General features: G+C 48.0%; 1 protein-coding gene and 1 long non-coding RNA gene across 4 annotated transcripts; one reads left to right on the top strand and one right to left on the bottom strand.

Moving 5' to 3' along the window:
* Window positions 1–530: 530 nt before the first annotated feature.
* GOSR2 (golgi SNAP receptor complex member 2) lies at window positions 531–14,847 on the bottom strand. Of its 3 annotated transcripts, none has more exons than XM_032711423.1 (6): window positions 14,757–14,847; window positions 12,776–12,836; window positions 10,820–10,928; window positions 9,311–9,443; window positions 6,281–6,421; window positions 531–3,296 (listed from the first exon to the last, which is right to left on the bottom strand). In XM_032711423.1, exons 2-6 carry the CDS (start codon window positions 12,813–12,815, stop codon window positions 3,135–3,137), a joined length of 585 nt encoding a protein of 194 aa, XP_032567314.1. In that variant the 5' UTR covers window positions 12,816–12,836; window positions 14,757–14,847; the 3' UTR covers window positions 531–3,134. The 3 variants fall into 3 exon arrangements, with proteins under 3 accessions (XP_032567314.1, XP_032567313.1, XP_032567315.1); XM_032711422.1 differs by having other exon boundaries at window positions 12,776–12,840; XM_032711424.1 differs by lacking the exon at window positions 6,281–6,421 and having other exon boundaries at window positions 12,776–12,840.
* Window positions 14,848–15,003: 156 nt separating this feature from the next.
* Window positions 15,004–17,625, top strand: LOC116798791. The gene is made up of 2 exons (XR_004360948.1): window positions 15,004–15,172; window positions 16,974–17,625. It is a non-coding gene; the product is annotated as an uncharacterized LOC116798791 (long non-coding RNA).
* Window positions 17,626–22,233: the final 4,608 nt, after the last annotated feature.

Here is a 22,233-nt window from a genome sequence, read left to right on the forward strand (position 1 = left end):
AGACCCGTCCCATCTCTGCACCTCCTTCAGACCTACAGCACTGACGACTTCCTGCATTCTTTGCTGGATATTTTCTTACTTAGTGTTTTGTAGCTCTGGGGGACTGGAATTATTTCAAAACAGAAATTAATAGCAAGAGGAAGATAATCCAACCCCTTGATCTCACATTTGAAATCCACAATCTCTTTATCAACAGCCCCATTTTGCCCTCCGGGTTCTTCCTTCACTGCTCTTAACCAGAACTCAGAGAAGGGGCAGCAGGACAGGGGGTCTGCCGGCCCCCAACCTGCATCATCAGCCTCATCTCTGGGGGCCTTTGGCTCCTTTTGCTACCAAAGAATTCCTACAAGCCCCTCCCAACCCTCCCTGGCTTTGACCCCAGAGCAGCATCGATCCCACTCTGAGCTGGCCAATTCTGCTTCCACCTTCTGGGAACTTCCCCTTGAGCTGGGACAGGGCTCCTGATAGCCCCAAACTGGTCCTGCTGGTTTATCTGGGCCCCGACGTGCTGGTCAAGGTAAAAAACCTTCATCGTGGCTGAAAAAAAATCTTTATTCACAGAATATCACATGAATCACATCATGTCCCATCCCCACTCCTTTGTGTATAAAATACTGGTAAAAAGGGTTTTTTTCCAGAGGCAAGTGAATTCCCAGAGTGTCCCCTCGTGGGAGAGCAGCTCATCCCAGAGCTGCAGCAGCAACACAAGCAAAGCCAGCAGAGCTCCAGGTCTGGCTCATTCCCCATCCCACGGACCCCGATTCCACCCCATCCCACTGCAGTGGAGGCTGTCTGGGGTTTTACACAACACCCCTGAGAGCACTTGGGTTTCCAAGTCCACCCTGGACTTCCCGTGCAGTGTAACTGTGTTTGAAGTCATGTGTCCTCAAATCCAGGTTCCCAGGGGGTTCCTCCAAGCCCCTCATCCACCTCTGGGTGCAGGGGACAGCAAGGACACTTGGGTCTCCATGGGGAAATCAGCCTGTGCAGGGACAAGGAGACTCCAGGAGGCAAAACAAATCAACAAGGAAACATCTACTGAAATGCCAAACTGGGCTCAGAAACAGAAAAAAAATCCAGTTCCAAATATTTTATGGCTCCCACCACAGCCCAAAAGGAAAGAGATTGGCCAGAGAACCACCTTTGTGTGAGACAAACCCTCCTACAGCAGGTCACAACCACAGAAACTTTAAACAATGACAACCCCAATCTCTGAACCCCAATCTGTGAAATCAAATGGAATTGGAGCAGTTCATGGGAGACAGAAAGAGATTTCAGGGACCCCTCACAAGTGCCCAGCTGCCCTGCCAAGTGACCTCCCAAGGGCACCACAGGAGGAATCCATCAGATTTCATACTCAGAATAAATCTAAGCCCAATTTGGATTTAAGGTTTAGATTGCAGAGCAAGACAGATGCTCTGTCACTGCCACAATTCCTCTTTTCCTTTTAATCCCCTCCTCCCTTGGGCTCAAATGAAAACCAATTCCATGCCTGCTCTGCCAAAGTGTTTCCTTGGAAAGCCTGGACAAAGAGGGAACACAGAGCAGGACACACCTCAGAGGCATCAAGCCCATGGAGAAGCCCATGGGCTGGGGCAGCTGATCTGCTCTGGGAGCTCTTCTGGGCACAGCAGCCCAGCACAGCCCCGGGCTCACTGAAATTCATTTTTGGAGTTATTTAAACCGTTTCTCCCAGTTTGCAACAGGCTACATGATAAAAGCAAAGAGAGAATGCAGAACTTGTGATCTGTCACTAATCCAGAGACCCACAACCATTCCAGACAGAAAACAAGGAAGGAATTGCCAGCACAAGGCCACATCATCTGGCTATGACACCTCTGTGCTGCTGCCAGACATCAGGGAATGCTCCAGGCACGTTGGGATGGGAATGGACCTGAGGGGTAATTGAAATGGATGCTGCCCAAAATGCCAGGATGGCCCCTCTGACAGAACCCCCAGGCTGCAGAGAAAGCAGGGCTGGATTGGCAAGAGGCATCTCCCACCCAGCTCGGGGTTGACCTGTGCCAGGGAACTCCCCTGAGCACACGTGTCCCAGCCAAGTGTCTGTGCCAGTAACTCCACGGGTGCAAAGGTAACCTGGAGCACACCCTGCCCAAGGATGGGGGATGTGACCATCCCAAGGCACAGAGCTTGAGGAACCACAGCTGCCTGTGACAGGCCTGTTGAGCTCATCCCAGTCCCCATGATGTAAAGACAGGGAGCCTGTCCCAGCTCCACGAACAATCCCACACCTCCGTGGAGCACAGGGGGACTCACCTGCTCCATCAACCCCAAAGTACCAACTCCAGAGCCCAGAACCCAAGCAGCACCTCAGGAGCACAGCCCACCCACGGGGACGTGCACCAGCATCAGGAATGTCCCCCAGTTTTGGAGGCTGGATTTGGTGGGAGGCCCAGGGATGTGCACCTGCCTGGAGGAGGCAGGAGCACAGCACTGACCTTCCCCGGGGAGCAGAGGGGCAGAGAGAGAGGTACCAAACACCCTCAGGTGAGCTGAGCAGCACTGCAGCCTCAGCCAGGAGATCTGTGCTGTTTGATGCTGTGTGTAGAGTTAACTGAGGTTTAACTGTGCCCTAAGACCTCTCCCCACAAACCCTCCACCTCTTCCAGCAAATGGTGGATCTGCAGATGGAAACCCTTCACTCCCCAAGTCTTTCTGCACACTCAGTCCACAGGCCCAGGGCCACAAACCCTGGGAAGTCTCTGTGCCCTTCATGCACTGCCAGGTGCAGTTCCAGGGTCAGCTCTGGCCAGCACAGGAGAGAGTCACTGCAGCTTCCACTCTGCATCCTCCTGTCCCTGTGCCTCCAAAGGGACATTCCTGCCTTGCCTTGCTGGGCACAATATTCACTTCTGCTTCTTCTGAACCAGATCCTCAAACCTGCAGACAGGAGGTGAGAGCAGTAAAGGCCAGGGGGTGTTTTTACAGGGCCATTCTCAATTACAGTGTCCCCAGACACATCCAGTTCCCGACATGCTTTCCACGTGACACGTGTCCAGGTGGGATTTGTAAACTCTGAAGTCCATGGGAAGGGCTCATCCAAAGCAGCACCCAGAGGGAAGTCCAGTCCACATTGCTCCAAAGGACTGTGTCTCTGGCAGTGGCTCAGCAGCTCATGTGAGGTACTGCACCACAAGGAACATGATGACACAGGTCACTGCCATCCCCCCCAGCATCAGGAACTTGTCCTGGAAGGCGCGTTTCTCGATGAGCCTCATCACCGTGTTGGACAAGCCCAGCATGTTGGCAACATCCAGGATCTTCTTGTGGGTACCCTGAGAGCAAAAACACACCAAAGACACCATTAACCTCCTGGTCTGACACTTATTCCACAGCCCAAGAATGTTTCATCCTGGGTGGTGAGGGATGGATTCTGACCATGGAACCATTTGACAGGGGGTCACCACAGAATCCTGGAAATAGCTGCAGGTTGGGACTAATTAATTCACACATATGAACAAAGATGTGGTTAAAGACACAAAACAATCTGTCTGGACAAACACACAATAAAAAGTGTCTCAGAAAAATGCACTCCCTAGGGAGGAGTAAGAGTTCCAGATGGGGTCTAAAAGGAGCTTGCAGCCTGTGTGCTCCCAGGGGGAACTGCCTTGTCACACCAGGACAAGGGACCCGTCCCTCACAGTGGCTCTGGGCAGAACAGCCCCTTCAAGAAGCTGTAACTGGTTTCACTTCTGAGCCAGGTCAGAAGCACAGATTCCCATCACAGTGCTCAACTCCATGCTTGGACTTTGAAATAAAAACTTCAGCTTCTCTTCCCACAGTCCACTGTATCTTTGGTCTCAGAAGAGTAAAAATGTGAAAATTTGGAATTGTTTTGAATACAAACCTGACTGAAGATCAGAAAAATCTCCCTGAGGACTTTTAGATCAACAATATCAGGCACACATGCACAAACAGCTTCTCAATCCATAGAACATACAGGTTTGCAATGAAAAATGACAGAGTTTCTTCTGTTCAGGGCTGTGCAGGTACTCGGGCCCTGCACTGAAATCAGGTTGGTCCAGTAACACATCATCACATCTTCCCCCTGCATTTCCCACACCTCACATTAACCCCCTGCAGGCTGCTCTTGAGTTCAGCTCTTCCCTGTCCCTGCAGAATCTTTTCACACTGCTTCAGAAAATACCAAACCTTGCTGGGAGAAAACAAACCAAATATAAAGCTTTGAAATAAAAAAAAAAAACCAATAAAAAGTGAAAACTCCTCAATTCTTGCAGTCATGGAACAGTGGAATTGTATAATTAGAACAGTTAAAGTGATAATCTGGGAATACTTGGTCCATACCTGTCTATTTATACCAAATAAGCACAAAGTTTCAGAGAATACAGGTATTAGGGAGTGTCCAAAGGAGGGACATGAGGATGGGGAAGGGTCTGGAGGGTCCACACAACAAGTGGCTGAGGGCACTTGGCTTGTTCAGCTGGAGAAGAGGAGAATGAGGGGCACTGGAGTGGCAGCTCCAATCTCTGCTCTCTGTGAGCAGGGACAGGACCCAGGGAACAGCTGGAGCTGTGCCAGGGCAGGGTCAGGTTGGATCTCAGGGAAAGAGGCTGGTTGGGTGCTGACCAGGCTCCCCAGGGCAGTGGGCACAGCCCCAAGGCTGCCAGAGCTCCAGGAGGGTTTGGACAATGCTCTGAGGGACAGGGTGGGATTGTTGGGTGTCTGTGCAGGGCCAGGGGTTGGACTGGATGACCCTTGGGGGTCCTTTCCCATTTAGGATAGTCCACGATTCCACATTAATCCATTTCCCTCTGTAACTGTCTCTTACAGCAGCTGCTTCTGCCAGATGTTATCAGGCAACAAAGTCCTGTCAGTGTATGAAAAGCTGGGTAAGGGGAAAAGGAACATGAACAGATGTTTCCTCACCTGTGAGGAAGAGGAAATATCCCCCTGAAAACACAAGGACACGATGGCCCCAAAGCACAGACCTTGGGCAGAGACCCCCACCAGTTCCCTGCTGCGGAGCTCCCCCAGGGCACAGCGGGCACAGGCTGCCAGGGGAGACAGGGCACAGCTCCCTGCAGGAGCCCCACGGGATCCCACAGGAGCAGAACCCCTTTCTACCCCCCAGTCCTGCCCCCGGACAACCCAGTGACAACATTCCCCTGCAATGAATGAACACCCCACCAAGTTTTCTTCGAGTTGTTCTAGTAATTGACTCTGTATAAAAACTAATCTCTATTCAGTGAACAAGTGACCTGATCCAAGAAGCCAAATCTCACCTTGGAAAGGACCTGGCCCCAAACTCTGCTTTAATGCCTGCAGGTGACATCTGTGGTGCAGGGACTGCTCACCACACTAGGGAGCAGAAAAGGAGCTCCAGCCCTGCTTTATCCCCCGTGCTGGTCCCGCCCAGGGCTTTGGGAGAACCACGAACCTGGAATTCTGTGACCAGGACAGCAAAGTGCCCGTGCGTGCAGCTCAGCTCCCTGTGTGTGAGCTGCAGTGCAGGTCAGGCTGTCACTGCCTGTGACACCAGAGACATTTGATTCCTGATCAAAACAGGAATTCATGTCACTGAAAATGCCTAAATCCTCTGGCAGATACATCCCAAGAGAGACAACAGCAGTTATCCCCATCAGAAGATGATTACAACACACAAAAGGATTTCCCCACATTTTTCAGAAATTCAGTTTCTCCCCACACACATTAAAAAAGTTTTTCTATCTTTGAGCTGTTCATTCAAAATATAACATCACTTTGAAAAGCCTTTAAGATAAAAGGCAAATATTTGCTCTTAAGAGACTTGCAGAAATACAGCTGAAATGAGCAGTGTTTGGGGAGGGAGGGATGTTGAGGTGCATTATCTTTATTCCTGAGGTACATTATCTTCATTACTGAGGAGCATTACCTCTATCACTAATCTCACACACAAGTGCTTTACAGCAGCTCTGAGTGATGTTCATCTGAACCAACACCTGTCAGCCAGTTCCTGCCCCTTCTGAACTGAACCAAAACCAACAACCAACCAAAGGAAAACAAACATAAGGGCACTTAACATAAAACACAACATTCAGCACTCCAGATACTGCCCTGCAGGGGAAGGCCAGCCAGGCCCAGAAAGAGCTTAAAGATATTACTAAAAGGATGATAAAATGTAAAGATTTCAGGTTGTTTAAATGAAGTTTGGGCCTTTCCAGCACCCTCAGCTCGAAGCAACGCGTGGATTGATTTTACAAAGACTGGTCATCATAAACACAGAAAAACGTGGGGTCTTTGGTAAAAAACAATGCCCCACCTTTAAGGTGACTCTCTGGTCCCTCAGGCCCTGCAGGATGTTGGTGCCACTGCCAATAAGCTCATCCATGCCTCGGTGGGCACTCTGCAGGGACTCGTTATACTGCAGGGTTTCGTCGATCGGGATGGTGGTGGCAGAGTCCTGTGGGGAAAGGCAGGGACTTGGTTACCTGCTCACTCACACTGCCCACACCCAGTACACACCCCCCTGCAACACCCCAAGGGCTGGGGGGACTGGCTGCAAAACAGCTTTTCCATCAGGATATTTAACACAACACCGAGTGAAAACAATTTAGAGAAGACAGGGAGGAAGCCGAAGGGCAAAGCTGATCAGCTGCTCCACCACAATTCCATCTCGAGGAGAAAGGGATTAAAAGCAGAGAATTTTTATAAACTCAGTTTATGATAAAGAGATACAAGCAGAGAATTTTTATAATCTCATTCTATGAATCTTTATGATCTCAGTTTATGATTTATGTAGGAAAGGGTTATTGCAAGACAGAACATCAAAGCTACAGAAGATGTTTAACAAGGAGTCATTTGATCATTGCAAGTGAAAGATTTGTGGAACATTTTCCACCATGTCTCTGAGCGACAAAAGGCCTGAAAAACGCAACGTTTGGAGATGATATTCCAAGTACTTATGACATGGTGCAAATTTCTGGCAGTGAGGGCCAACAGACATGAGCCTGGTTCCCTGAGCTCTGGCTCACTCATCACCCAGGGCCTCAGAGAAAAAAATAATTAAAAATTTACATTTTTCACATTTTTTCCGGAAAAGATGCATTTGCTCAACAAGGAACTAGGAATCTTGAAATGGAAATAATGGGATAAAGCTCTAATCTGGACTGCACAAGTGGGCAGAGGATGCGATCACTTGTTTCTGTCAAAGGCCCTCAGTCCTATCTTCTCTCTCTTCCAGAGAGCAAGGAAATGGCTCATCACTCCCACACTGGTTTAGAGCAGGAATGGTGACACTGGTAAGTGTGGGAACTCTGATCCCTGCTCCCAGAGACTCAGAACAAGAACGGCCCAGAGGCAGAATTCCTGTCTGGAGCATGTGCCTGTGAGCTGCAGGTCACACCCAGGGTACCCAGGGAATGTGCTCTGAGCAGAATCTCCAGTTCAAACCCCTGAGGTGAGTGTGAAGACGCCCTGCAGGATCCAGTGCAGGGGGTGCAGTGCCCAGGCCGACTGTGAGAGAAGGAGAGCCAAGGACAGTGCCAGAGCCAAGGACAGTGCCAGAGCCAAGGACGGTGCCAGAGCCAAGGACAGTGCCAGAGCCAAGGACGGTGCCAGAGCCAAGGACGGTGCCAGAGCCAAGGACAGTGCCAGAGCCAAGGACGGTGCCAGAGCCACGAGGGCCTGGGGAAGAGGCTGTGCCAGGACACACACACTGATCCACTGCTCAGGAAGCACCAGGGCTGACACAAGTCTGTGAGCAGAAGCACTTGGACTGGCATTTAATGGCTCTTGTTCCATAGATGTAACAATCTTCAAATCAGCAGGGATTTCATTTCCTACACAAGGGGCTCTTTTCAGACACTATTAGGCAGCAATGAAAATGTGGGAGTAGATTTGTGACCCCCCTCCCAAGGAGATGAGATGGCACCAGCAGAGCTTTGATTTGCTCTTTGGGGTTTTCTCCAGAATGGTACAGGGTAGGCTTTGAAGACCACTTTAAACTCTGAATTAAGCTAAATGTTCGGAACAGCTTCCAAAAACTGTTCTGGATGTCACAGTGACTTCCTGAGGATGCCCCAACACTCAGTTGACATCGCCATTTAATAGAATAGGGGAGTTATGAATATGAACTGTGTAACTTCTAACCAAAATAAGCCAACAACTGACAAATAAATCCTTGTTTTCCTATTAAAATGTCACTTTAAAGTCACATTTTTGTAGCAAGGTAAAAAGAAATACAAAATAATCATCTGTTTTCTTTCCTTTGAGACACATTTCAAGATCTAAAGGAGGAAAAAACCCCAGTTTGCTCTATATTTTGCATCTGTAAGCCAGCTATTGCTCTTTAAAACTGTTCCTCTAACACACGTTTTAACAACAAATTTTCCTGTAGGAAAACTTGTCCCTATTTGCGGAGGAACACCAAAGTGTTTAAAAATAAATCAGGTTTCAAATCTCAGTGTTCCTTTCTAGCCTTGTTTAACATTTTGAAATAGCCAACAAAATACCAGACATTATCTTTCTGGCAGGCTGAGAAGTGCATGGAACTGCCCAAATCTCAAGCAAAGAGGATCCCTCACATTCATTCTTCCTGGCCCTAACAGTGACTGACAACACAGATAATGAATGTTACGGAAGGTGCCTTTAACAAAAAAGGGAAGAAAAAACTTTAAAAAATAATAATGATTTAAAAAAAAAAAACAAACAAACAAAAAACCATAAAACAAAACACAAAGAACCCCCAAACAAAACCAAGACTAACTTTTCAGCTGCAGAAAAGTGAAATCTGAAAGTGAACCTACATTACTCAGAGTGAAATTCCTCCAGGAATTTGCACCGGGGGGACTTCCCAGCAGAGGAACTAAGAATTAGCATGAACAGGTGGAACATGTTCATGTTATTACAAACTTTTGACTCATTTCTAGGCAAAAAGCAAGGGCTTTGTCCCAGCTGTGTGATTTGTATTTGGATAAGTAGCAGTTTGCTGACATCTACTGTCAGCAGGGTATATAAAGTCAGGCTTTTCACAGATTTCAGGATTTGACACAAATCCAAGTAAAATGTACCCTTTGGTACCTACCTCATTCACCCTTTTGCAACTGCCCTATAAAGCCAGGTGGAACTGCACTGGATAAAACAGGAGCAGCAGCTTCTGGAGTCTTTTCCTGCTGCCTCCTCAGAGCCATGTGAGAGCTGTACTTTATCCCTACATTGTTATCCTTCTCTGCCTTTACTGACACAGCAGCATTCAACAGCCCTGCCTGAAGCTGCTCTGCCAGCCTGCAGCTCCTGGAGCACAGAGAGGTGAACCACACGTGTTTCCACCGAGGTAAACACACATATTTACATTGGTGGTGAAGGTCCTGGCCAGCAGCTCCTCCCGCTGCCGCTCCTGCTGCTCCCGCAGGTACCGCCGGTGCTGGAAGTTCCTCAGGGCCGTCTGCAGGTGCTGCACATCATACTTCAGCTGGTCCACCCTCCTGGAAAGGACCAACAGCAGGGTGAAAACACTGCTCTGTGCTGCTGGTTCTCACAAGGACAATGCAGCATTACCAGGTAACACGGACTGATGGGTTCTACTTCTCCAGAACGACGCAGGACGTTCAATATCAGGCCAAAATTCCACACTTACGTCTCCCCTGCCTCGTTTTTCTACCAAATAGGTAGAAAATGAGTGATTATTTATTTTAATCAATTTTATTTATTTATTTTAATCAATTATTTAGCCTCCAGGCTAACAACAGAATGTGAAGCAGAATTCCTGAGCTGTCTTACAGTATTTCTGATATTTAACAGCTTGCTTTGAGCAAAAAAGTGCAATAAATACACAGGAGAGCTAATGGGCAGTCTCAGTCATCCTATCCCATGACTAGTCTCTTCAGGAGTTACACATATCTATTTCTCATATAACATAGATTTGGAAAGATGGCAGGTTTTGTATTTTATGATCCTCATTCACACAAAAGATGATGCTTTCAAGCTTCATTAATTAGCACCATGTTCTTAAGTTTGAATATTTATTAAAAGAAGCTTGAAAGTCAGTGGGCAAAACAGGAGACACCTCAGACATCTCCACTGGGCTGAAACAAATCCTGTCCAGAACTCCTGATTACATGTTTGATAATGTTTAATGTTTGATTACCATACTACATAACTGATTACCTTGATTATCAGACTATCCTGGTCTGGTGGAAAGTGTCCCTGGCCATGGCAGGGAGTTAGAACAAGATGATCTTTAAGGTCCCTTCCAACCCAAATGAGATTCTATAAAGAAATTCATGACTACTTCACATACTGACCTCTATAACACATGAAATCTACCCCTACTGTCTACAAGGGTGTTTTGGGACATTAATAATTGAATCACAGAATTAATTAAGAACAGCGATTCCTGATGTCTGTGGTCCAACCTCCTGCTCAAACCAGTGCTCACTTTAGAAATCTCATTTTAGTCACCAACAGCCAGGACAATGGTCCAGAGAAAACGACACCAACTGAAGGAATGTTACTCCCTACATTCACAAATGCATTAAAACCAAATATCATATAAAGTGGAACTTTATTTAAGCCTCCAAGTGGATGTTCTGCTCATCTGAGAACAGAGCCACAACTCCAGCTCCACCACCAGTCTGGACTTGAGGATCTTTGAGGTCTTTTCCAACCTTAACCATTCTGTGGTTAAATGCAGGAAAGCAATTTTGTCTCTGTGCCTCAACTCTGCTACTGCAGAGCACAGGGTAAGTTATGCAGAGTATAAAAGTTTCATACAAATCAAAAGGCAAAGGACTTCAATAAATTTAATTAAAATAATTACAAAGACTCCCCTGCCCAATCAGAGCCAGGCAGGTGAACTCACAGCTTGGCATTCTGCCTCTTGTTGGGAGGTTCTTTGCTGGACAGGATTTCCAGGCGTTCCAAGTTGCTGAATATGTTGTCTATTCTTGCTTGGATCTCGTTTTCCACTACTGCAAGGAAATAAAAACACCATTTGATTTGAATTAAAGAACTGCAATCTGATGAAGGGAAAAGCTCAAGAGCATTCAAAGCTGTATGTAAAACCTGAGAGATAAAAATCCTTACTGGATGAAAATCAGATAAGGAACTATAAATATCATGAAATGCCACTTCTTTAGCTCAGTAATTTGACACTCTCACCTTCCCCCCCCAGAGAAGGGAGCTAGGAAAACCCCATTCAGCAGAACCCAGAAAAGTAAAGAGCACACATGACCCTTTTCTTTGCCCCTGGATCTCCCACAATTAAAGAGTAACAGACTCACATCCATACACACAAATCGAATTGTCCTAATTCATCTCTCCATCATTTACTGCAGCTAAACTCAACAGAAGAGCACCCAGGAGAGCAGACAGACAGTTACAGCAGCTTTTCTTAGACCAAACAACACTATTACAGGATTTTTTGAGCAAGGAGGGACTATTTGCTCAAAGTTGGAAAAGGCAAACTGCAAGTTTGATTTCCTGCCCCCTATTCCTGCTCTTCAACCACAGATAATCCCTTTTCCCATAAATTCTGAAATATATACTAATATCCACAACACTATCTGTATCTTTATATATGTATAAATAATCAGTATGTTCATTTATTGACCATGTAAGATGTACATAATCCTATCTCTTGAAAAGGTCTCAAGCAGCAGAAGCAAAATAGGAAATCATATTCATTTTCAAAATCACACCCAGGGAACAGCAGTCTGGGAATTCTGGCAGTGTAGGCAGAGTAGTACAATTACCATGAAAACCAGAATCAGGATTTTAAATTGTAATTTTTGGCTAGGAAAGTAATCACAGCCCTTTTTAGTGCAAAGTCATACTTCACAAGCATATTTAGAGTAGTAGAAGTCAATGGACATATAATAAATGCATCCAGTCAGTGCAGTGCCCTTTCACTCAGGAGTTCCTGGTGAAGCCCATTATTAGTGACTCAAGCAGGAATTAAGGCTTTAAACACAGGTCCAAAATACATGGGCCCATTCTGCACTGGGGTAAAAAGTCCTGCCACACATATCAGAGAATTTTATTATCAGAGTCATTTATGAGCACAGGGTTATAGTCCAGATTCACTGAGGCAATTTCAGACCAAATGGTTCTGCACATTTCCCACAAGCAGGTGGAATTACAGGTTCTGGTTCTGACTCTGATACAGCAGGAATTGTCAAAATCATCCTGCTTGAATTCCTGCACAGCAAATCCCAGCCTTTTCCCCAGAAGCAGCACTGAGCATCTTTAGGGGAAGGCTATAGTTGGTGGATGCTGAGGGAATACCAACAGCAGAGCAGGCACAGCCACATCCCTCACTTTTTGGGTTCTAACAAACCAGCCCAGTAATGCTGTGGATGTGCAGCTCTGCCCACATCAAGGTGTTTATTAATTGCACCTGCACGAGGGCAGTGATGGGGGCTTTTAACCCGGTTATGGTGCACGGCCTCCAAACACACCCTGACCACGAGTTCCAAAATCCAACAGCACCAAAACTCTGGAACTCCCACATCAGGACATTACAGAGGCACCCACAGTGAGCACTATTTGTCAGTTAAAGGATTTCAACAGGAAGATGATTTGAAGAAAATTCTTGTTCCGTCTTTTTCTGCTCTGTCCTTCTTACAAAACATCACCTTACTGAAGTTAAACACTAAAATAATTGTAATGTATTCCAAATTGGTGCTGTGTCTCCAGCTGATCACAATGACTCAAGAGCCAAATTTGACCCAATAATGATTACAAATACAATGATAAAGCTCACAAGCTAAGTCAGCTCAATCCCTGGGTGGGACTCCCCTCACTAAGAACTACTTACAGTGTACTGACTCCTTGTCTGAAGTCTCCAGGCGCCCCATGTACGACTGCACCTCATGGACCTGCCTGTCAGGAGACAAAGAGGAAATGCAGTCAGGGACAGCTACAAAATCATTTTTCAGTACCTCAGTTTTCAGCTTCCTTTATTGAAAAGTACTTTTTGGAACAGAGCAGGAATCAGCAACAGTGTTCAGTGCAGACAGCCCATCACTGACCACCAACACAGTTCCTCTCCACAAGCACTGCAGAGTAACTTCATTTAAGCACAGAACTCAAGGTGAAGATTACGAAAAGTACAAAATAGCTTTTCTACAAGAAACAGCTGTTCCGCCTGGAGGTGACAGTGGAGAGATACCTGAGAGCAGAATGGCACAGAAGGTGAATAAGGAATGGTTTTCACTGTCCTACAACATATAAACTCAGAGGCATCAAGTGAAATTAAAAGCTTAGAATTATAAGGAACTACTGGTGCTGGACAAGCAGTGGTAAACGGAAACAAAGAAAAAATACTAATGGGTTGCCAAATTCTTCTGTTTCAAACCCCCAAGCCTCACATTTCTGGGAGACTGGGACAACATTACACCAAAGTATTCCATATATTTGTCCATTTTTTACTGTGTTTCCCAGAGATCTGCAGTTGGGCAATGCTGAAATAGTCCTGACCAGAGGGAATCTGCAGCCACACTTGGTGTGACCAGTCTCACAGCTGGTCACTATTCGACTTCAATAAAGGCACTTCATTGATGGTTTTGATTAAACTTGATATTTACAAAAATATCATGACCTTTTTCCAAAACAAATTTTAAGACACCAGAATCTTGGTCATGTTAGTGGCTCTTTCATCTGATAACCAAAGCACAAACGTTTCTGAAGCCAGACTTTGGAAACCAACTTACAGAGCACTAAAACATTTGTTCTTCAGTTATGAGATTTTTAAATAACTCTCAGAGCTGCCTTCTGAACCCTGACTCTGTGCTGCCAAAGAGGGGATGTCCCAAGTACAGCAATGCTTGGAATTAACTACAGAACCAATTCAATACCCAGTACCCTGCAATCCCACACTTGTTCTATAGTTTCGTTTTCAATCAGTTCAATTATCACCCTATCTCCCTTAAAAGAGCTCCAGAAAGCAGCAAATTACCACAGAAATTTGGAATATTGGATTAAACATGTCCTTCATCCTCTTTCACACAGAATCACTGAAAATTCTGAGTAGGAAGGGACCTGTGAGTTATTCCATATGGAGCAACAACAGAGCTGCAAGATTTTTTTGCCTCATTTTGCAATTTTCACACCACTCCTCCCTCCACAGATGGGCATTATCCATGAAGTGTGAGATTTATCCTCAAGGAGCTTCCACAGGCGGTTCAAAGTGCAGCAGCAGGACACCTCAAACCCTAGTGCCCCAAAAAACAATATGAACGAGCATCCCTTAAATGAACGCACATTAATTAACAGGGAATAAATAATAATTAATTAAGAGGTCCCCCATGGCCCGGGCTGAGCCCTTCAGAGCTGACGTGGCGGCAGCTCCTGGGAACTTCGAAATGCTTGATCTTGTAGTATGGACTTGAATGCTTTATAGAATACAGGCCTTTCCCCATTTTCCGACACCCCCACACCCCTCACGCACTCGTTGCTGGGCTGGTACAGCCCTTCAGACCTGTCAGAGCCCTGCTTCCCCTCACGCACTCGCTGGTTGCTGGCACACCCCCACAGCCCTCACGCACTTCTTGTTGTACCGGTACAGCCCCTCACACCTCCTGTTCCCCCTCACTCACTCCTTGGTTTGCTGGCACAGCCTCTCATCCCTCACGAACTTGTTCCTGTGCTGGTACAGCCCCTCCTGTTTCCCCTCACGCACTTGGTGTTCTGGTACAGCCCCTCTCCCCCTCACGCACTCGCTGGTGTGCTGGTACAAACCCCGTTTCCCCTCACGCACTCGTTGGTGTGCTGGTACAGCCCCTCTCCCCCTCACGCACTTGTTGGTGTGCTGGTACAGCCCCTCCATCCCGCTCGCGCGCCGCTCCCCGCACACGTCGCCCTCCGGCCGCTTCCGCTCCCACCGCTTCCGCTTCCGGTTCCGGCCCCGCCTGCTCCTCCCGCCGCCGCCGCCGCCAGGGGGCGCTGCAGGACCGGCGGGAGCCGGGAGGACGGGGGGGGGGGGGGACCGGGGGGGGATGACTGGGGGGGGGGGGGGACACACCGGGAATTCACGTCCTTCCAGAAATTCCAATTCCGGGGCTCTGCAGGGCAGCCGCAGCTCAAAGCTGCTGCTTCAGACGCGCACCACGCTCAGCGGAGGTGGTGTGAGCTGAGAGAGCCGCCTTGGGGCCGTGGAACTGCGTCCCCTGCGTGGCGTCATGTTCCCGGCCACGGACACCTTCCACCAGCCCAGGTTGCTCCAAGCCCCCTCCATCCTGGCCTTGGACGCTTCCAGGGATCCAGGGGCTGCCACAGCTTCTCTGGGCAACCTGTGCCAGGGCCTCCCCACCCTCGCAGGGAAGGATTCCTTCTCAATGTCCCATCTAATCCTGCCCTCTGGCAGTGGGAAGCCATTCCCTGTGTCCTGTCCCTCCATCCCTTGTCCCAAATCCCTCCCCAGCTCTCCTGGAGCCCCTTTAGGCCCTGGAAGGGGCTCTCAGGTGTCCCTGGAGCCTTTTCTTCTCCACGTGAACCCCCCCAGCTCTCCCAGCCTGGCTCCAGAGCAGAGGGATCCAGCCCTTGGAGCATCTCCGGGGCCTCCTCTGGACTCTCTCCAGTGGGTTCACGTTCTTCTTATCCTTGGGCTACACATGGACACGCAGCCACTGGCACACCTGGAGATCAGCCCCTGGGGTTGCCTGGGCAGCAGAGGTGTCAGTGCCAGGGCCCTTGGGGGGGCGGTGACATCTCTGTCCCACCAGGGATCCATCCCACCACTCAGCTTGCAATCCCAGCTCAGAGGTCCAGGCCAGGTTCTGACTTTCCCATCTGTAGTGGTTTGAACCAGATTTTCCCCCTGCAGTTGAAAGTGGTAACCCCCAGGGGGTGGTAAGTTTTGAAGTTTTAGCCAATGAGTGCTTCTGCGAAATATAAACATATCACAAACAAACGGAAGAGAAGAGTTGTAGTTTGGGTAGTAGAAGTGGTAGCCATGTTGTAGGAGCCACGAGGAGCGGGCAAGAGCCCTCTGGGGGGCCTCTGCCCCCCCCAGCCCCAGTTGGGGGCTACAGAGACTTGGAACAGTGTTAAACTGGACTATGTGTCTGTAGCTATGAGCTGGGAGATGTTTTCTTCACTGTGAGCAGCAGCGGCAGCAGCAGAACTGCACTGACCGGAGCGGTGGCAGAGAGCCAGAAAAGATAAGGTGCGGCAGAGGCATTACAGCCAAGCAGGAGAGAGACAGTGTTGTCCGAAGAGAGAGAGACAGCAGCAGAGAGACAGAGTTTTGGGGGTAAGAACTGAACCAGACCCCCAAACTCCTTGGAGACCCCTCACATCCTAAACGGGAGGGGTGAAGTGCGACATGCACTGCAGAGAAGAGCTAAGAAGCTCGGTCGTCCTGAGAGCTCAGCCAGGACGGTGTGGAGGAGGTAGACCTTGAGCCCTCCCTTGCTGCAAGCTACAAAGAAGCTCGCAGCCATCTTGAAGCGGGGCACAGAAGCTCTGCAAGGGGCTGACTCCCCTGAAGATAAGGACCGTCACGAAGACCCCTGAGCTTCGTGATATGACGTGGCGATAGCGCCCTTGTCCTGGGAAACGCAGCCCACGGAAGACCCCTCGCTTGGAAAGACGAGTGGCCGAGGGGGCTTGGATTTCCCCCTCGTGTGTGCTGGCAGAAATCCAGCTATCAGCTGCTGCAGGTGAAGAGGATAGATGACTGCTGCTGTAGAAGATACTCCTGCTCAGAGACTAGAAGGGATCTGTCCTTCTTCCCTCCTGGACTTTTATTTGGAGGGGAGAAGAGATCTGATCCATTGTAAATACTTATGTCATGGTAGAGATAGCTAAGGCTGTATATAATGTATTGTAGTATTTATTTGTACAGTCATTGTAATATATTCCCTTTCCCCCACTTTGAGTCTGGTGTGTTTTGTCTGGGAAAAAACACATCTTACACTAGGTTGAGATGTGGGAGGAGGGCTTGGACTAGAGAATTGGATTTTGGGGTATCTCAAACCATGACACCACCCCTGACCAAGGTTGACTCATTTCAGGGACATCCAAACAGGACCTACAACCACCACAGCTGGCAACAGAGCAGAGGAGGTCACGAGGAGGGACCTGTTGACTCCTTGGAGGAAATATGAATTTTCCGAGCTATGAAGACACTGGTGACCACTTTCATTCTCTTGCTTAAGACCTGTGGTACCTGTGGCACCTGTGGTACCTGTGGCTGGACTCTTGAGGATATGGATGCACTGTCCCAGAGTGATGCACAGGTTCCTGTCATTTCTCACAGGGCTGGGAATCAAAGCCTTGCTCTAGAGTTGTATCAAAGCCTTTCAGTTCTCTCACCTGCGTGTTGTTTCTTCATTGTTTGGACCAGATAATCCACCACCGTTAAAGCCACAACCCTTTCTTGTACTTGCTGAACTACAAAGCCCCACGTGCTTTATGGTCAGAGTCTGCTGAGCCACAGAACTCCTGACACCTTTTAACTTCATGGAAAATCAAGGAGAATGTAGATTATAAAAAAAAAAAAATTAAAGAAAAGGAGATATAGGCCAGTTAGTCAGGGCAGCAGGACAATGCAAACTGTTTTTTCCAATGATTGATTGGAAGAGCTCCAATTAGGATTATGATTGATTAAACACACTGATTAAAATCAAACACCGATTGATTAAAAAACTCCAATTAATACAGTGACTCCTTCTTGTCAGTGTAGTTTAATGGAAAATAGTTCTTGTCAGGAAATGTAACTTCATCCTAATAAATGCTTGATTGGGAAAAACTGGGAAAGGCCTGTATTTTGTAAGGCATTCAATACATACCACAAGATTGGGCATTTGACACTTATCAGGAGCAGCTCTGCCCTCGTGGCCCAGGCAAGCTCTCAACTCTCTCCTCCAATTCTTCCCTCTATTAAATGGTGTCATTTTTTTATACTTGTTTCTCAGGCTTTGTTAGGCTGATTCTGCCCTTCTCTGGGTTTGTGCTGCCTGTCCCACCTGCGGTGTGGAGAGAAACCTGCTTTGTCACCAAGAATAATGTCTTAAACTGGGTCCATCCAGATAAAATGCTCTAATACAGTTAAATACACTGGTTTAATGCTAACCCCTCTTCAGCAACCTCAGCCCTGTCTGGACTTCACTTAGGCAAAGCTAAATAACTACAGCAAAAATTCAAGATCCTAAAGGTTGACAAACGTTGGAGGAAAGGTGAGAAATTATTTTCAGACACCTCCTGCTGTGGGACTGGGCAAAACGGGAAATCTTGAGGCTGGAACAGTCTCCAAAGTGTTGCTCATTGCAGTTCAGGGTGAACACCTGAAGAATGCAGCCTAGTCACAGGAGAACAAGTCCCTGAGCATCACAGGGATATAAATGAGTGAAATAACTACACATCCTTAATTAATGAGAGAGTCTGCCCCTGTGGGTCCATCCCTTGCATCTCAGATAATGCATCAAACTTTGTCTGCCCTGCCACTCAGCCAGCCAGGCCTCTGGCAAAAGATTATCCCCTGGCTGTCAAATAAGCCCCAGAAATCACATCAGTCCAAGAATAAACAACATATCAACAAACCCATCAACTGCAGCAGTAACAAACACATTCCTGTCCTTTGCTCCCCCTTCCCTGAGCCATTATACCCCGTTTTCAAACACTTTCTGGAAATAGGTCGAATGAAAATAGTTGCTGGTATTTCCCTCCTGGCCAGGGCTGTGAGAGGTATCACAGGAGCCCTGATGAAATGGCAAGAACTGCAATACAAGAAGAGATTTCTGTTCTTTTGGGAAGAAATTGAATTTTGCCAGAAACAGGACTCTGCAACCAAGCGTCAGGTCTTGTTAGACTTCCAGTCCTTCCAGGAGGAGTCCTTCAGCAAATTGGCTCATTTAGACACAACAGCCAAGAGAAGGGAGATGGAAAAAAGGGTTTTGTTCAAGGAAAGCCTCTGTATTGTAAACAGGATAAAAGGGGATGGAGAGAGTCACTTATCACTGTCTAACATGTCCCCAGGTCATTCCCAGGTAGCATCTATGGGAGGTAAAAGGATTTCATATTCACTGCTGCCCCAGAAATCTGGGAGAAAACTGGGGGGTTTTCTCTGTCACACAATCTCCAGACCCCAAGTGCATTCACACCCCAAATTCATTCACCCCCCAAGTGCATTCAGCAGCAGCTTTCAGACCCCAGTGCTGTGTTCCCCATTGCTCTGCTCAGCCTTGTAAAACCTGGCAGCACCAAAGGGAAAGCTGGATCCTCCAGGGTCCCCTTTGCTCTGCCTGCACTAGCCCATGTCCCCCTCTCAGATATGGGATGTGGATCTCTCTCTGAAAAATCGGATGCTCTGCTTAATCCCAGACCCCAATAAGGTGTCTCTCTTTTTCCCTGAGCATGATCTCAACAGGCACAGAAACTCTCTTCCCCTTTTCCTCTGTCTCTTCCCCCTCCCTCTCTTTTTCAGGCACTCTTTGCATGCTTTCCTGATGCTCCTAACCGTGGCTTTACCCAACAAAGCTGAGCTGCACCCCGGGGCACAGCCAGGCAAGATGAAGATGAAGCCTTGCTGGAGCCTCCTGTGAGTCCAGCCGCAGGCCCTGGGCTGTGTGTCCCAGCTCTGACAGGCTCCAGGACACAAGCCAGACCTCCCAGCTTGCCTCCAGCATTTCCAGCCTGGGGAAGTGGGGAAGAGGAGAAGGGGAAACATGACAAGAATGTCAGAGACTCATCTATCAAATGTCTTGTGCTGTTGGGTGATGTGCTGGACACAGGGCTCCCTGGGCAAGGAGCTTTCAGAGGCACATTGCACCTTCCTGCTCATCTTCCCAAATTAAAAACACTTCTGCACAACTATTTTGGTCAGTTTTCAGACTGATTTGTGACCAGGACACTCACAAATGCTCGGACCATCATTCCTTTCTTCATAAATATCCCAGGTAAAGGGACATGGCAAGGGAGGGTAAAGGGGAAGGTCAAGGGAGAAAGGGGTCAAGGAACATCTCTACCATTTCACTCCCTCCCTTCTGCAATGATGCCAGGGAAATATGACAGAAATAGGAAGAAGAATAGGAATAGGAACAGAAAGAGAAATAGAAGGAAAAAACATATCCAATGGTGAGAAGAACTGTAGCATCCCCCAGCCTGAGGAGTCTTTGAGAGACAAGTGGCTGGAGGTTTGGAAAATATCCCAGCCAAGTATAATTTCCTCATGCTTTTATCCTTCCCTGGGTGGCAGCCACAGAAGGCTGCTGGAGGTGCAGGACTGACCTGGCTGGGTTTTTGGTTATGTTGGTCCCTCCATGCCCCCAGTGCACTATAAATGTTGTATTACCATAACCACCATTAAACACGACTCAGTTCTCTGTGCAGGACTGAGTTCCTCATGCCTTTTCCCTGCTGATCATGCCTGTTTGACCTTACCAAGGAAATTCAGGAAACAGGAGTAAAGAGCCTCCTCCAACAGAGCCAAGGAGTCAGAAGGGGCAAGAAATGACATTGCCTTCACAGACAGTGAACAGATGAAATTCTAATAATCCTGCCAATAATATTTCCTTTTGCCCAGCATCAGGAATTGGTTAGCCTCAACTGCCTTTGGCTGAGGTAGCATACCCCCCTCAATTCCAAATCCCACAGAAATCTGTGACTTCAGGCCTTAAAAGCTCTGTCTTTGAAAATCTTTTGTATTTCTCTACTGGGCAGCCCCGTTTGATCCATAATTGTGGTAGGCCAGGTTTGTTTGGGCACTGCTGTCACCCTGGACTGGGTGCACAATGTAACACTTACATAGGGAAATCTTAAAATCTGGGCGCAAAACTGTGTGCTATTATCCTGATTTTTCCAGGAGTCAGTTCCCTGACAGTCTCTGAGATGTGTCAGTTTAAGAATTCCATCAGAATTAGACAACATCATCAGCTGCTTCAGGAAATTTTAGGCGCAGATCTCTTGTGTTTCTTCCCACTGAATAATCAGCCATTTCCTGTGTCTAATTTTGGCAAACCAACCTGGGTAACTGGAGTTCATCAGCTTAATAGGTTAATGCTGAACTGCTTCCCAAGTCAAAGCTGGATGTCAATCTGCCTCACCCTCACATTTTGTCAATATGAGGGATCTTGAAATGAAACAAAAATGTGAAAATCGTTTTCATCCCCGTTCTGTCAGCAGGGTAATCCAGGCATGAAGAGCTGGCCAGGCCGGGTACCTCTCCCAGGCTGGATGGGTCGCTCCAGGGGCTGTGAAATGTTTGTTGTTAAACCAGCCTGACACAAAGAGGCCCCAGGAGCTGCATGCACCCACAGGATGGATGTCTTCTCCTGTCAATCCAGCCCGAGTCCCCCAAGAGGGAAAACGGGATTGTCTGAAGGGGTGAGGGGGAGAGTCCTCTGAAGGATGTCATAGAGGAATTTTCCTAAAACCTTCTCCAGTAATCTGAACTAAACCTTTCCAAGTCTCTGGTGTTACAAGAGAGACCAGGTGAAAGTGTGGGGACTGAATGGAGACAGAAAAGATGGAATTGGCTCTTCAGTCTGCCTGGCAGCTCCTGTGCTGGAGTTGTAGAATCATGGAATCACTGGGTGGTTTCGGTTGGATGGGGCCTTAAAGCCCATCCAGTCCCACCCCCTGCCATGGGCAGGGACACCTTTCACTAGCCCACGTTGCTCCAAGCCCCATCAAAGCTGGCCTTGGACACTTCCAGGGCTGGGGCAGCCACAGCTTCTCTGGGCAACTACTATGAGTCCACAGTACCAGCCCGGGGGCTGCTCAGAGTGTAATCACAGCAGTGTGGTGCTTTCCAGGCCGATTCCAATGCCTAAGGAAGATTGGTGCTCTGCTCAGAGGGGACCCAGGAGTTGCTGATAGCCCAGGAAGCTGTGGACTGTGGTGGCACTCAGGAATGTACAGCACAAACTTTCTCCTCAGGAATTTAATTTTGCCATCTTCTCACAAGATCTTTTGGTACCTGTGAGAAATTTCACATTTCTTTGGGGCTGGAAAATATCTGAAAAGGGGTGGAGAAGCAGATTGTTCCCCATGAGCCTTTATATTGTGTAAGAGCAAGGCTCACATCAGAGGCTGAGAAGACCCTTGGCATGGGTTTGGCTCAGCCTCCTCAGGACCAGAAGGGGACTGGGTGCCATGTCCCCTTGGACATGAGGACACGCCACTGGTGAGGTGGCACTTGCCCACCTGCCAGGACGTCTGCAGAGAGAGGGATGGTTCCTGCCTGTCCAAGGCTGTGTTGGAGATCTTATCTCCAGGGATTAGCTGGCCTCTGTCGTGCTATCCTGAGCCATCCGTCAATTTGCTGCTTCTATT

The sequence above is a fragment of the Chiroxiphia lanceolata genome, chromosome 26 (assembly GCF_009829145.1).
Source record: "Chiroxiphia lanceolata isolate bChiLan1 chromosome 26, bChiLan1.pri, whole genome shotgun sequence".
Taxonomy (NCBI): Eukaryota; Metazoa; Chordata; class Aves; order Passeriformes; family Pipridae; genus Chiroxiphia; species Chiroxiphia lanceolata.

Coding starts and splice junctions, on each gene's coding strand:
- GOSR2 (XM_032711422.1), bottom strand. CDS start 14,785: ATGGAGGGGCTGTACCAGCACACCAACAA. Junction 6,422..9,310: donor CCAGGACCTTCACCACCAAT/GTAAATATGTGT, acceptor CTTTCCCCACAG/GACTCTGCCACCACCATCCC. Junction 3,297..6,280: donor ACCAGAGAGTCACCTTAAAG/GTGGGGCATTGT, acceptor TTTTGCTCTCAG/GGTACCCACAAGAAGATCCT.